This window comes from Nycticebus coucang, chromosome 3, assembly GCF_027406575.1.
Source record: "Nycticebus coucang isolate mNycCou1 chromosome 3, mNycCou1.pri, whole genome shotgun sequence".
NCBI classification, from domain to species: Eukaryota; Metazoa; Chordata; class Mammalia; order Primates; family Lorisidae; genus Nycticebus; species Nycticebus coucang.
The window spans coordinates 72,610,534-72,626,553 of NC_069782.1; the positions used below are offsets into that span (position 1 = coordinate 72,610,534).

Sequence of the window (16,020 nt, forward strand, 5' to 3'; positions counted from 1 at the left end):
TGGCTTGAGTCCAGGAGTTCCAGACTGCAGTGAACTGTGATCCCCCCACTTCACTCTAGCCTAAGGGGCAGAGAGATATGCTGTCTCTAAAAATAAATAAATAAAGGTTTCAAGTTAGTTCGGGTAGGATAAGGCTGTTCTGCAGTGAGTGGTCATGCACAAACGAAGTTGTCCCCGTCCTGGGCAAGGAGGCCACCAGCCTCTGGTTCTCTCTCAGGAAATGGAGGAGTGATCCTTAATCCCTATCTGTGCCCCACTCTGCCTGGCTTCTCGAAGCCTTTGTCTCCACATCTGACAAATGGACGTGGCATAAGCAAGACAGAGGAGACTTTCCTTTTTTTCTTTTTTTGAGACAAAGTCCCACTTTGTCGCCCTTGGTAGAGTCCCCTGGCATCATAGCTCACAGCAACCTTAAACTCTTGGGCTCAAGCAATCTTCTTGTCTCAGGCTTCTGAGCAGCTGGGACTATAAGCACTGGCCACAGTGCCCAGTTATTTTTAGAGATGGGGGTCTCGCTCTTGCTCAGGCTGGTCTCCAACACCTGAGCTCAAGCAATCCACCCACCTCGGTCTCCCAGAATGCTAGAATTACAAGCACAAGCCACCGTGCCCAGCCCTGACTGAGGGGACATTTTGTGCAACAGAGCCAGTCTCTTCCCTGTGCCCCAATGGCCTCAGAGTAAAGCCATAGGCCTCACCTCTATACCCTCAATTCTCTCCACATTCCCCCTCATTTATTCTGCTCCAGCCATGGGCTTCCCTACTGGTCTTTGCACAAGGTAACAACATTCCCTCCTCAGGGCCTTTGCGCATGTTGCCTGAACCACCTGAGTCTCAGCTCAAATGCTACTACCATGGTCAAAATAGCCACCCCTCTCTACAGTTTTAAATCCTGATGGTTATACAAACAAAGATGAAATCTGGTCTGTGCTTCATCTGGTGCAGTAGGATAATTCCAAATGGATCAGAGATATAAACACACACCCTGCAAACATTAGAAGAGGAAGTACCCGCCTTCTTCTATAGTCTCGGAAGCAAAGAGTTTTCCTAAGGCTCACTTAGAGCCCAGAAGCAAGAGGGAAAGAACATATCCCTTCATACATGTGTGTGAAACTTTTGCATGTCTACAAACATCATTAGCATGTAAAATGATAAATGATGAAGTGAAGAAAGTACAATTTACATCACAGACTAATGGTTAATGTATCTAATATATAAGAGTTTCCAAAAATAGGGGCGGCGCCTGTGGCTCAGTCGGTAAGGCACAGGCCCCATATACCGAGGGTGGTGGCTTCAAACCCGGCCCCGGCTGCACTGCAACCAAAATATAGCTGGGCGTCGTGGTGGGCTCCTGTAGTCCCAGCTACTCTGGAGGCTAAGGCAGGAGAATCGCTTAAGCCCAGGAGTTGGAGGTTGCTGTGAGCTGTGTGATGCCATGGCACTCTACTGAGGGCCATAAAGTGAGACTCTGTCTCTACAAAAAAAAAAAAGTTTCCAAAAATAAAGAAGAAAATTAAAATTAGTTATTCTATATAAAAATAACAGGCAAGAGGGCGGCGCCTGTGGCTCAGCGGGTAGGGCGCCGGCCCCATATGCCGAGAGTGGCGGGTTCAAACCCAGCCCCGGCCAAACTGCAACAAAAAAATAGCCCGGCATTGTGGCGGGCGCCTGTAGTCCCAGCTACGTGGGAGGCTGAGGCAAGAGAATCACCTAAACCCAAGGATTTGGAGGTTGCTGTGAGCTGTGTGACGCCACAGCACTCTACCGAGGGCAATAAGGTGAGACTCTGTCTCTACAAAAAAATAAAATAAAATAACAGGCAAGAAATCACAGTAAATAAATGCAAATAGCCCCCAAAACATGCCCAACCTCTCTCTAATAAAATAAATGCAAATTAAAACTATATAGAAGACACCTTTTTTGCTATCCTCCCATCCCTTCCTCCTTGCTGGTGCTTACAATGCAGGCAAATGTGATGGTTGGAGCTAAAGCAGCCATTATGTTCCATCAGATCTTGGGCATGGCAGCCAAAATGGAAACAGGCTGTATCCCAGAAGACTCTGTGGAGCTATCATCATGCCTTCCCTAGACCACCTACATTTGAACTTTTATAACACAGAAATTAAATTTCTATTTTGTTTGAGAAAAAGTACATGGAGATAGAAGTGTGACCTTATACCATGGAAAAATGGTATTCTTGTTCATTGCTGGTGTGAATGTAAAATAGTATGACAGCATGGTGACAGAGGGAGGTGTGGAAGTATATTTATTTATTTATTTATTTGAGACAGAGTGTCAATAGAGTGCTATGACATCACAGCTCACAGCAACCTCCAACTCTTGGGCTCAAGTGATTCTCTTGCCTCAGCCTCCCAAGTAGCTGGGACAACAGGTGCCCACCACAATGCCTGGCTAGTTTTTCTATTTTTAGTTGAGACAGGGTCTCACTATTGCTCAGGCTGGTCTCAAACTCCTGAGCTCAAGCAATCCACCCACCTTTGCCAAAGTGCTAGGATTATAGGCATGGGCCACTGCACCTGGAGAAAGGGGAACTATCTAACAAATATACAGGTTTATTTTCCCTTTGAACCAGCAATTGTACTTCTAGGGATCTATTTCAAAGAGATGTGTACAAAATGCATTGTAATAACCGAGAATGGAAATAACCTATGGGTCCGTCCAGAGGGGATAGCGGAACAAACCACCCATCTGTCCACCCAATCGAGTACCACACAGCTGCAATGACCAAGTGTGAGCTCTATATTACTGGAGTCTCCAGGGAATGTTATTAAGCACAAAGAACAAGGTAACACACATATAATAATGCTATCATTTATCTAAGGGAGACTATGAATGTATGTTTATTTGCTTATATTTAAAATGCAAGAATACAGGCGGCGCTTATGGCTCAGTCAGTAAGGCGCTGGCTCCATATACCGAGGGTGGCAGGTTCAAACCCAGCCCCAGCCAAGCTGCAATAGAAAAAATAGCCGGGCATTGTGGCAGATGCCTGTAGTCCCAGCTACTCGGGAGGCTGAGGCAAGAGAATAGCCTAAGCCCAGGCTACTCTACCGAGGGCAATAAAGTGAGACTCTGTCTCTAAAAATAAATAAATAAATAAAATAAAATAAAATGGAAGAATACAAACCTCAATTTTTAAAAAGAAAAGCAGATGAAAGAGACAGACTAAAAGCTTGACATCTCTAAGTTTACCTTGTTTTGTAAATGTGACTCTGGTTAAAAACAAAATTAAATGATATAGACAATTAAAAAACTTGAAATCAAAATGAGACAAATGAACCTAGTTATGTTTTTGAGTTGATGGCTTAACTATATTAACAGGAATTATTTCAGATAAATGTGTTTTTGTTTTTTTTTTTGAGACAGAGTCTCTATGTCATCCTTGGTAGAGTGCTGCGGAGTCACAGCTCACAGGAACCTCAAACTCTTGGGCTTAAGCGATTCTCTTGCCTCAGCTGGGACTACAGGCGCCCACCACAATGCCTGGCTATTTTTTTGTTGTAGTTGTCATAGCTGTTTGGAGGGTTCGAATCCCAGGCTGGATTCCAACCCACCAGCTCCAGTGTATTGTGGCTGGCACCCCAGCCACTGAGCTGCAGGCAATGAGCCTATTTCAGATAATCTTAAGACACAGTAGTTTGAACATAGTACACACAGTACATTGCCTGGTGAAATTCACTCCAAGCACAAAAATAATTGCAAATAAATCTTAAGCTATTTTTGATAATCATAGTGTCAGTAATAATACTGGTATTGCTATTCTGAAAATATTATATATATTTTTTGGATAAAGCAATTAGTAATGTTGTTAAGAACCAAGATTACATGCTCACTTTGGCAGCACATACACTAAAATTGGAACTACACCGAGAAGATTAGCATAGCCCCTGTGCAAGGATGACACGCAAATTCGTGAAGCGTTCCAAATTTTTCAGAAAAAAAAAAAAAGAACCAAGATTATCTGTTAGAAGAAAGATGTGCAAATCTGTTAGAAGAAAGGCCAGGTGTGGTGGCTATACCTGTAATCCTAGCACTCACTCTGGGAGGCTGAGGCAGGAGGATTGCTTGAAGGCAGGAATTCAAGACCAACCTGAGCAAGAGTGAGATCCCCATCTCTACAAAAACAGAAAAGTTAGCCAGGCATGGTGTAATCCCAGGTACTTGGAAGGTTGAAGCAGGAGAATCGCTTTAGCCCAGGAATGTGACCTTGCAATGAGCTATGAGCCACTGTACTCTAGCCTGGGCAACAGAGTGAAACACTTTTTACAGGGCGGCGCCTGTGGCTCAGTGAGTAGGGCGCCAGCCCCATATGCCGAGGGTGGCGGGTTCGAACCCAGCCCCGGCCAAACTGCAACCAAAAAAAAAAAAATAGCCGGGCGTTGTGGCGGGCGCCTGTAGTCCCAGCTGCTCGGGAGGCTGAGGCAAGAGAATCGCGTAAGCCCAAGAGTTAAGAGGTTGCTGTGAGCCGTGTGACGCCACGGCACTCTACCCGAGGGCGGTACAGTGAGACTCTGTCTCTACAAAAAAAAAAAAAAAACAATGCAAAACAAAAGATGTACAAATACAAAGTAAGAAAGTTAAGTAAAATTCTGTGACGCTGGGCTGGGTGTGGTGGGTCATGCCTGTAATGAGCACTCTGGAAGGCTGAGATGGGAGGATTGCTTGATCTAAGGGGTTTCGAGACCAGGCTGAGCAATAATGAGACCCCATCTCTAAAAAATGTAGCTGCCCCTGGTGGTGGCACCTGTAGTCCCAGCTACTTGGGAAGTTGAGGCAAGAGAATCGCTTGAGCCCAGGGAGTTAGAGGTTGCTGTGAGCTATAATGCCATGACACTCTAGGCTGGGGCAACAGAGTAAGACTCTGTCTTAAAAAAAAGAGAGAAAGAAAAAGAAAGAACAAAAAAAAAATTCTGTGATGCTAAATAATGAAATCGGAAATATCAGTATGAACACATCATGTCTTATCTCTTAAAAAGAAAAAGAATGTCCTCACTCTCTCCACTGAAAAGGCCTAGAAATAGTGACCAGCCCTGTAGCCATGAGCACTCTCAACACAAACTATGGTCTCTAGACACCATTTCTCACAAAAGGAGTCAAGACTCTGGATGAATGGCTGATTCCAAATCTGGGCAGGAAATGGGCCAAAGGAGTCAGGGGTGTCTTGTGTGACTAGGAAATAGGAAAACTTGTAAAGAACATCAGGGTTGTATCAAGGACTCTAAAGCAAACCCTAAGAGGCCCCTATGTCCAAAGATGGGACAAGTAAACATGAATGAGAATAAGAACCTAACAGATGGATGTGCACAAAATGAGTTAAAAATCCACCAGTCCATGTTGATGCTGCAAGGAAGGAAGTAGGGAGGGAAGGAAGAAAGGAAGGAGAGAGGAAGGGAGGAAAGAAAGAGAGAGAGGGAAAGAGGGATCTTCTGGGTCTCCTTTGGAAAGTGTTTGAATCATCTCATTTTTCCACCATCTGAGCCCACATACCTGGCACTTGTAAGCTTTCAGAAGCAGAAGTATGTGGGCTGCCATTACTGTTGTCCTGAAGAGCTCAGTGCCAACCCGGGTTCCCCAATCCCAAGAGGAACCTGGCTTTGCCTGTCCTTGCTCTGTGCCTGTGTGGGCAAGACCACTTTCCTGAGCCTTATCTCCTCAGCACATCATTAGCTTGTGCCAGAAAGGACCACTAGGATGGAGCATCACTTGGGAGACCCTGACCTTAGCTCCCTTCTCTGGGCTTCAATTTATCCATCTAGATTTGCTGTTAAACTTAGGATATGGTGGATGGTCACTCAAAGGAATTGGGGGAGGCACTGAGACACAAATTTCCTTTTTTCCAATTTGGGGGTTCAAGAAGAACAGCAGAGGATAGGAGCAGTGGCCTCATGCCTGTAATCCTAGTAATTTGGAAGGTCAAGGCTAGAAGATTACTTGAACCCAGGAGTTCAAGACCAACCAGAGTAACAAAACAAGACCTCCCCTATATAAACAAATAATAAAAATTAGCCAGATGTGGGTGGTGCACCATTGTAGTCTCAGCTACTCGGGAAGCTAAAGCTTAAAACAGGAAGATCACTTGAGCCTAGGACTTTGAGGTTATAGGAAGTTATGATCATACCACTGCTCTCCAGCCTGGGAGACAGAGTTAGACCCTGTCACTTAAAAAACAAAAATAAAATTGGGTGGCACCTGTGGCTCAAAGGAATAGGGCACTGGCCCCATATACTGGAGGTGGGGGTTCAAACCCAGCCCCTGACAAAAGCTGCAAAAAAAAAAAAAATAATAATAATAATAAATAAATAAATAAATAAACAAATAAATAAAATAAAAAGGAAGAGCAGTGGAAGCCATAGCAATGAAGCATCCCTTCCAGGGAGAGGCAGAGAGAAGCACTTAGATCTCTCCAAACTAAGAAATGAACAAGAACATGGAGTTTAACTCTGGCTCCATTTAGCATTGGTTAGATGCCAACTGTGGTCCCCGTTGGTGACAAAGGCTGACATTCCTGGACACTGTCTGGCCTGAGGAAGGTGGAGGACAGCAATAGAGGCTGCAATTATTTTTTTTTAATTATTTATTTTTATTGTTAAATCATAGCTGTGTGCATTAGTGCAATCAAGGGGTACAATGTGTTGGTTTCATATACAATCTGAAAATTCTCATCAAACTGTTCAACGTAGCCTTCATGGCATTTTCTTTTTTTTTTTCCATTTACATATTTTTATTTGGAAATGTATATATCAATATCAGTACAGTGAAACTAAATGTTAGACATGGGATGTCAGCAGTTTAGATATCATCAATTTATTATAAAAGAGAGACATGGAAATTATTTACATGATGCAAGATTTCAGAACTTTAGTGGAATGGGCAGCTTCATGTCAATGCCATTTCAGCAGTGATTTATTTCAGTCTACATACTTTCCAAGAATGTCACCATCTCTAAATAAAAAATAATCCTTGTCATCTAAAACAACTTTAGTGCCTCCATATTCTGGGAGAAGAACTTTATCTCCAACTTTCACACTAACTGGTCGAATCTCTCCACCCTTTCCTTTAGAGCCTGACCCAATAGCCACTACTGTTGCTTGCAATACTTTTCCTTGAGATTTTTCTGGAAGCATAATGCCTCCTTTGGTTACAGTTTCGGCTGCACACCTTTCAGCCAATACTCGATCGAAGAGTGGAAGAAACTTTCTAAATGCTCGTCCTGCCATGGCTCCCACCTCCGTAGCCACCACTCAACTCTCGCTGCGCCGCCGCAAAGAGCCATGGCATTTTCTTAGTTACTGTATGTAGGCATTTGTATTCTGCATTTAGTAAGTTTCGCCTGTACCCATTCAGAGGCTGCAATTATTATTATGCCTATTTTTAAAGAGCTAGGGTTGGCCCTGAGTACCAAGCCAGCTGAGCCCAGGGCTAAATCTAGTCAAGTCTAGGGTCAGCACTGCCTCCCTACTTCTCGTCTCTCTTCTGACCACTTCTGGAGATACCTGGGACCACAGCCAGGGGTCTTGTCCAGGTTGGGGGAAGGTATGAAAAGTCTACCCCATGCCTGAGCTTACAAAGGGGTTCCTGTCATTTCTGGTCTCTCAATGAATAGACTCATGTAGTTAAGAGATCAGAAATGACAGGAACCCCTTTGTCCTAGGCCTGGGCAATGAGGATAAAAAGCAAATATATAAAGAGAGTCTTCATGGCAATAAATACAGACAAGGAGGCCAGAAGCAGTGGTTCATGTCTATAAGCCCAGCACTTTGGGAGGCCAAGGAGGGAGGATTGCTTGAGGCCAGGAGTTCAAGACCAGCCTGGGCAACATAGATCGTGTTTCTATCAAAAAATAGAAAATTAGCCAAATGTAGTGGTGCGTGCCTGTAGTCCCAGCTATCTAGAGGATGAGGCAGGAGAATTGCTTGAGCCCAGCAGTTCAAAGCTGCAGTAAGCTAAGATTGTGCCATTGCACTCCAGCATGAGCAGCAGAGTGAGACCTTGTCTAAAAAATGAAAAACATGGAGAAGAAAATCAAACAGGAAATGGAGGATGGTCTGGAGAGCATTTCAGGGGTTGAGGCTACTGTCTCTGGAGGAGCAGGGAGGTCCCCATTTGAACTGAGACACAAAAGGGAAGGAACCAGGCACACACACAGAGATCATAAGGAAGGGCACTGCAGGTGGAGGGCATAGCACATACAAAGGCCCTAAGGTGGGGCAGTTGGGTGGTCTCAAAAATAGCAAGGATGGTGGTAGGGCCCAAGCAGGGGGAGCCAGTAGGGGAAGGGAAGGGAAGAGGTACTCAGGGAGATGGGCAGTGGCTCGGTCTTGGAGGCCTGCAGGGAGTATGTGGGGGTTTCTATTGTAGAGTAATAGAAACCACAGGTGGGTTTTGAACTTATGATTGTGAAGTTCTGGAATGCTCCCTGTGGCTGCAATAGGGAGAAGAGATGGGGGACAGCAGTATCAGAGGGACAAAGGATGATCTGGGGCAGCCTCTGGAGAGAGATGAGCTTCCTGGGGGAAGGGGAAGGTCAAGCAGGGAATGTTCTAGAGGCTGAAGGAGTCTATGGAGACTCCTGAATTTTTGGAGTACTTAATGGAGTCTCCCCCTGATTTGGGGAGACTTGGGAGGTTTGGAGGTAGGAGCCTGGATATGACCTGTGATCCTGAACCTAGGGACAGGGAGGCAGGTTGCCATGCCAGGTCTGAGGTCATGACAGTTTTCCTGGGGACTATCTCCCAGTGGACAAAGGGGCTACATGTGGGTATGAGCTTAAACTCCCCCTTGGCAGAGACCTCGCATGTGGGGAATACACACACACAGGCTTCTCCTTTGGAAGAAGGCAGGAAGGGGAAAAAAATATAAAAAGGTGGGGTCATAATGGGCAGCAGATAGAATGGGATATGTGGATATCCCTGCAGGAAGGAAGGTCACTGGAGCTGACTGGTGCCTCCCAACCTGCTTCTTCTGGCAAACACATAACTTTTAAGATACTCTGTTTTGTTGACAGGGCAAAGCTTGCTCAGCTGGCCACTAGAATAGGCCCACTAGGGACTTGGGGAATGTTCTAGACTAAGTCCTATGGATGTGAGTTGGAACCCTTGCTGGATCTCTGATTACCTGCTTGGGCTTGAGCAAGGACAGGATTTTCAATAAATTGTTCTGGAGCAACTAGATGAACTTGATCCCTATCTCAAGTTCATAAGCAGATACAAATAATTGAGTCTTGGAGAAAACTCATTCTTTTCTTTTCTTTTTTTTTGTAGAGACAGAGTCTCACTTTATCGCCCTCAGTAAAGTGCTGTGGCATCACAGCTCACAGCAACCTCCAACTCCTGGGCTAAGGCGATTCTCTTGCCTCAGCCTACCGAGTAGCTGGGACTACAGGCGTCTGCCCGCCTGGCTATTTTTTGGTTGCAGTTCGGTCGGGCCGGGTTTGAACTCACCACCCTCGGTATACGGGGCTAGCGCCCTACTCACTGAGCCACAGGCTCTGCCAGGAGAAAACTCTTTCTTTCTTTCTTTTTTTTTTTTGTAGAGACAGTCTCACTGTACCGCCCTTGGGTAGAGTTCCGTGGCGTCACACAGCTCACAGCAACCTCCAACTCCTGGGCTTACGCGATTCTCTTGCCTCAGCCACCCGAGCAGCTGGGACTACAGGCGCCCGCCACAACGCCCGGCTGTTTTTTTTTTTGTTGTTGCAGTTTGGCCGGGGCTGGTTTTGAACCCGCCACCCTCAGCATATGGGGCCGGCGCCCGACTCACTGAGCCACAGGCGCCACCTAGAAAACTCTTTCTTATTCTGAGCCTCCTCTGGGAAATGGTCTCAAACTTATAGAGCTATTGCCGTATTGGATCTCAGCAAGCCTGGGGAATATCTGACAAAAAATAACTGCCCAGCTGGGTTAAGTGGCTCATGCTTGTAATCCCATTGCTTTGGGAAGAGTCGGTAGGAGGATTGATTGAGGCCAGACTTTGAGACCTACCTGGGCAACATAGCAAGACCCCATCTCTACAAAAATAAAAATAAATTAGCCAGGTGTGGTGGTACACACCGGTAGAGCCAGCTACTTAAGAAGCTGAGGTATGAGGATCAATTGAGCTCAGGAGTTTAAAGATACAGAGAGCGATGCTCATGTTACTGCACTCCAGCCTAGGTGACAGGATCCTATCTCAAAGACAAAAATAGCAGGCTGGGTGTGGGGGCTCACACATGTAATCCCAACACTTTGGGAGGCTGAGATGAGAGGATTTCTTGAGCTCAGGAGTTCAAGACTAGCCTGAGCTAGCAGCGCCTGTGGCTCAAAGGAGTAGGGTGCCAGCCCCATATGCCGGAGGTGGCAGGTTCAAGCCCAGCCCTGGCCAAAAAACCGCAATAAATAAATAAATAAATAAATACATAAAATTATAAAAAAAAAAGACTAGCCTGAGCAAGAGTGAGACCCCTGTCTCTAAAAAAATAGCCAGTTGGCTCGGCGCCTGGGGCTCAAGCCACTAAGGCGCCAGCCACATACACCTGAGCTGGCGGGTTCGAATCCAGCCTGGGCCCGCCAAACAACAATGACGGCTGCAACCAAAAAATAGCTGGGCATTGTGGCGGGTGCCTGTAGTCCCAGCTACTTGGGAGGCGGAGGCAGGAGAATCGCTTGAGCCCAAGATTGTTGGAGGTTGCTATGAGCTGTGAAGCCATGGCACTCTACCCAGGGCGACAGCTTGAGGCTCTGTCTCAAAAAAAAAAAAAAAAAAAATAGCCAGTCATGGTGGCAGCCACCTGTAGTCCCAGCTTCTTGGGAGGCTGAGGCAAGAGAATCATGAGCCCAAGAGTTTAAGGTTGCTGCGAGCTATGACGCCACAACACTCTACCCAGGGCAATAGAGTGAGACTCTGTCTCAAAGGATAAAAAAACTCACAAACCATCTAATTTATAAAGAACAGACATTTATTACTCACAATTCTGGAGGCTGGGAAGTTCAATATCAAGGCACCAGCAGGTCTGATTTTTTTGGTGAGGGCTGCTCTCTTCTTCTAAGATTCCCTTTGGAGGACATGAGCACTGTGTCCTCATATGTTAGAAGGGACAGATGTAAAAGGGCCTAGGCAGTTTCCTTGAGCCCTTTTATAAGGGTTCTAATTCTATTCATGAGAGGGGCACCCTCATGACTTAATCACCCCCTAAACGCTCCATTTCTTAATACTATCATTGGGACTTAGGTTTCAACATATGAATTTTGGGGGAATATATACATTCAAACTACAGCAGATACACATCAAACTCTCAGAAAGGGCTAAAGGGCTAGGGACTTTCTATTCCACAGGACTTTGAAATTTGAGTCTTCACACTGATTATATACAGCAGTCTTCACCCCTCTTCTCCATGGTTTCAGTTTTTATTGTCCCTGCAGTCAACCTTGGTCCAAAAATATTAAATGAGGCTGGCAACAATGGCTCATTCCTGTAATCCTAGCACTTTCAGAAGATGAGGCTAGAGGATCACTGGAGGCCAGGAGTTCAAAACCAGCCTGAGCAAAATCAAGACCCCCATCTCTACAAAAAACAGAAACATTAGCCAGGCTTGGTGGCGGGCACCTATAGTCTCAGGTGAGGAGGTGAGGAGGATCACTTGCCCATGAATTGGAGGTTGCAGTGAGCTATTATGATGCCACTGTATATGATACTCAAAACTCTGTGCAATGATTTAGGAATTCACACTTGTACCTCCCAGTCTGACCCAGGAATTTACACTTGTACCTCCCAGTCTGACCCAGGAATTTACACTTGTACCTCCCAGTCTGACCCGTGCTGCCCCTGGAACCTCTTGAATCTGCCTATCTCCCATCCACTTCCTGTCTGGACATGGCCACCAAGCGGTGGCTCTCCACCTGAGGGTGCTGACAGGCCCATAACACCCAATGACAAGTCTTGCAATGGTTCCTGAACCTAAGTTTGCTCCTCTCCTGCTCTAGTGCCTACCATGGCTACCCATTACCCCAGGACAAAGTCAAGCTCCTTGGCTGGCCTTGGAGTGCTCTCTCCTGCTGACATCACCACTGTCCTCCCCCAGGTACCCTTCCATCATGGCTGCCCTGTTTGATTTTCTTCTGGCTTCTGGGCTCTTGTATTTGTTTTTCCCTTTGCCCAGAGGAAACTGGTTGACATGCCTCTGTGTTCTCTCACTGGAGATGGTGAACATCACAGAAGGTATCTCAGAGCAGGCAGGATTATGAAAATAAGGGAACAGGGACATATACAGTGATGGCAAAAGTTCAAGTGTCAACTTGTCCAGGCTATGGGGCGCAGTTGTTGGTCAGATGCTAGTCCTAACATCTGTTACTGTGAAGGTATTTTGTAGACATGGTTACCATCTCCAATCACTTGACCTGAAATAAGGAAAGTAGGACATTATCCTCAATATACTAGGTGTTCCTTAATCTAATCAGTTGAAGATCTTTAGAGCAGAAACAGCTTCCTGGAGAGAAAGGAATTCTCAAGACTGCAACATGGAACCCTCTCTCAGCTTCCAGCCTGCTGGAGTGCCCTGTGGGTTTGAACTTATTAGCCCCAACAATTGCAGGCACCAATTCTTTTTTTTTTTTTTTTTTTTGAGACAGAGTCTCAAGCTGTCGCCCTGGGTAGAGTGCCATGGTGTCACAGCTCACAGCCACCTCAAACTCTTGGGCTTAAGTGATTCTCTTGCCTCAGCCTCCCAAGCAGCTGGGACTATAGGTGCCCGCCACAACGCTCAGCTATTTTTTGCTGCAGTTGTCATTATTGCTCAGCTGGCCTGTGCCGGTTTCGAACCTGCCAGCCTCAGAGTATGTGGCTGGCGCTGTAACCACTGTGCTACGGGCACTGAGCCAGCAGGCACCAATTCTTTAAAATAAATCTCTTTACATACACATATCTCTTGTTGGTTCTATTTCTCTGCTAAACCCTGAAGGACATGGGCACCAGTGTCAACAAGAGGGAGGTAAGGCTAGTTTTTCAATATGTACTCAGGGAATTTCTGAGATAAAGGGAGAGCTGCTACTGGCAGGTTCTCAGCAGCTTATTTTGGCCTTTGCCCCCTGGATGTAGGCCTGCCCATTAGAAGCCTCAATTTTTGTTGTCCCAGGCAGAGGCCACTGACATGCTTACCACGCCCACTATCATCCACCAAAATAAACCCAGGAAAGGTGCCACCAGATCAGCTGCCCCCAGACCCTACTGCCTGAGTTGGGTCATAAATCTGAGTGTTGCTGACACATGGATAGGGCCATTCTCAGCCCTGAAAGTCCTGAGAGGTGGACATGTTGGATTCAAAGAGCAAAAATAGCCCCCTTCAGAAAGGTGCAAATGGGTGCAGATTTCAAAACCTGTAGGATTTTATCTCTCATCTACCCAAGCCATTTGACTATTTGGATGCAGTTTAACAAGTTTCAAAATAACCATTAGACATTTACTGACACTGCTCAGGAAGGACCCAAGTGAAGGGAAAACCCATGTCCATGCAAATACTTGAACACATTTCCACAACAGCTATATTCACATTTGGCAAAAGGTGGAAATAACCCAAATGTCCATCAGCCGATGAATGGATTAACAAATATGACATAAAGACACACACATATATATATATATATTTTGACAGAATCTAACTCTTTTGCTCAGGCTAGAATGCCATGGCCTCAGCCTAGCTCACAGCAACCTCAAACTCCTGGATTCAAGTGATCCATCCTTCTGCCTCAGTCTTCCAAGGAGCTGGGACTAAAGGTGCCCACCACAACACCCTGATAATTTTTCTATTTTCTATTTTTTTATTTTATTATTTTTTTGGGCAGTTTTTGGCCAGGGCCAGGTTTGAACCTGCCACCTCTGGCATATGGGGCTGGCACCCTACTCCTTTGAGCCATAGGCGCTGCCCTGAATTTTTCTATTTTTTAGTAGAGCCAGGGTCTTATTCTTCCTCAAGCTAGTCTCAAACTCCTGAGCTCAAGTGATCCTCCTGCTTTGGCCACTCAGAGTGCTAGGATTACAGGCACGAGCCACCATGTCCAGTCCGTAATGACATATCTTTACAATGGAATATTACTCAGACATAAAAAGGAATGAGGTTCAGCGCCTGTGGCTCAAGCAGATAAGGCACCAGCGACATATACCTGAGCTGGTGGGTTCGAATCCAGCCCAGGTCCGCCAAACAACAATGACGGCTGCAACCAAAAAATAGCTGAGCATTGTGGCAGGTGCCTGTAGTCCCAGCTACTTGGAAGGTGGAGGCAGGAGAATAGCTTGAGCCCAGGAGTTGGAGGTTGCTGTGAGCTGTGATGCCACAGCACTCTACCCAGGGTGACAGCTTGAGGCTTTGTCTCAAAAAAAAAAAAAAAAGGAACGAAGCACTGACACCTGCTACAACATGGATGATGTGGACTAAAGATGCCACTTGCAAAAGACCACACAATGTATGAATCCATAGATATGAAATGTCCAGAACAGGCAAATCCATCTACAGAAGATTGAGGTTGCAGGGGCTAGGAGAGGGGCAGTGAGGATTGACAAATGAGGAAAAAGGTTTTTTTAAGGGGTCAGGGGATGTTCTGTAATTAAATAGTAGCGATGGTTACACATATCTGTGAATATATGAAAACACCATTGAATTGCATACTGTAAATGGATGAATTGAATGGTTTGAGTATATCTCAATAAAGCTATTTTTTTTTTTTTTGAGACAAAGTCTCACTACGTTGCCCTCAGTAGAGTGCTGTAGTGTCACAGCTCACAGCAACCTCAAACTCTTAGGCTTAAGTGATTCTCTTGCCTCAGCCTCTCAAGTAGCTGGGACTACAGGCGCCCACCACAATGCCCGGCTATTTTTTTGTTGCAGTTGTCATTGTTGTTTAGCAGGCCCAGGCCGGGTTCGAACCTGCCACTCCTCAGTGCATGTGGCCGGCGCTCTAACCACTATGCTATGGGCGCCAAGCCTCAGTAAAGCTATTTTTTTTTTTTTTTTTTTTGCTGGGGCTAGGTTTGAACCCACCACCTCTGGCATATGGGACCGGCGCCCTACTCCTTGAGCCACAGGTGCCGCCCCAGTAAAGCTATTTTTAAAAAGTTTTCCCCAAACCACACATACAATTGTGTACTGATCACTGAGCTAAGTGCTAGAACAGATTCCAAGTGGAAGAAACAGTCATAAATAGATGATCATAGTGCCAGGGCATCCCGACTCTTACACCACCCAGAGAAGTAGCATTTGTTTGAACATGTGAAGGATAGAGGAGGGAGTGTGAGACAAAGTCTCACTATGTCTCACAAAGTCTCCTGCCTCAGCCTCTCAAAGTGCTGAGATTACAGGGCTGAGCCACTGTGCCCAGCCTATGACTTACACTTATAAAAGGGCAGCCTGGAAGGGCAAGAATGGAAGTAGACTCCCTATTTCTGGGTTTTGAAGGATGAATATGAGTCTACCAAATTAAAGAGCTGGGAGCTGACTATGAACTTGATTTTATAGAATCTAACCAACAGAAGAAAATAAACCTAATTTTCAAAATGAAAACGAATGTAATTGTCTACATGGACCACAGGAGTATATATATGAGGATACTTCACAAGCCAGCCTGAACTACAGTTGCTCATGTCTACTACAGAGAGACAGCACTAAAAACAGAATATTGGTCTCTTCATTCATTAGCAGAGAAATTGGAAAATTTGGGGTGTCTGAATTCTTTATTACTGTCTATGAGGGTAAACAGAAAGTGGAAAGCCAGCCCTGACAGAGAACCTCCCCCAAAGACTCACCTTCTCAAAGCTGGGTTAGATTGTTTCTGGCCTCCTTTCTCTCACTGTGACCAGTCTGTGGCTCTGGCGGGTGGCCACAGAAAGAGAGGAGGACGAACATTCTCATCTAAAAATAAATTGTGGCCCTGAATGTATAAACAAGAAACTGGGGCAGAGGAGGGGGCCAGAAAGGGGCTGAGAGGAGAGTGAGATTTATGCCTTTCCTTGGAAAATGAATGCCAGTGTTGTTGCCTGC

At 45.7% G+C, this 16,020-nt stretch overlaps 1 protein-coding gene and 1 non-coding gene across 2 annotated transcripts; one reads left to right on the forward strand and one right to left on the reverse strand.

The window, feature by feature from the left end:
* Positions 1-3,845: 3,845 nt before the first annotated feature.
* Positions 3,846-3,952, forward strand: LOC128582722 (U6 spliceosomal RNA). The gene has a single exon (XR_008379169.1). It is a non-coding gene; the product is annotated as a U6 spliceosomal RNA (small nuclear RNA).
* Positions 3,953-6,808: 2,856 nt separating this feature from the next.
* Positions 6,809-7,286, reverse strand: LOC128582137 (10 kDa heat shock protein, mitochondrial-like). The gene has a single exon (XM_053585740.1). The coding sequence runs from the start codon at positions 7,235-7,237 to the stop codon at positions 6,929-6,931; it is 309 nt and encodes a 102-aa protein (XP_053441715.1). The 5' UTR covers positions 7,238-7,286; the 3' UTR covers positions 6,809-6,928.
* Between the last annotated feature and the right edge of the window lie 8,734 nt (positions 7,287-16,020).

What these genes read in the sequence shown, in the direction of transcription:
- LOC128582137 (XM_053585740.1), bottom strand. Translation starts at nt 7,237, where the DNA reads ATGGCAGGACGAGCATTTAGAAAGTTTCTTCCACTCTTCGATCGAGTA.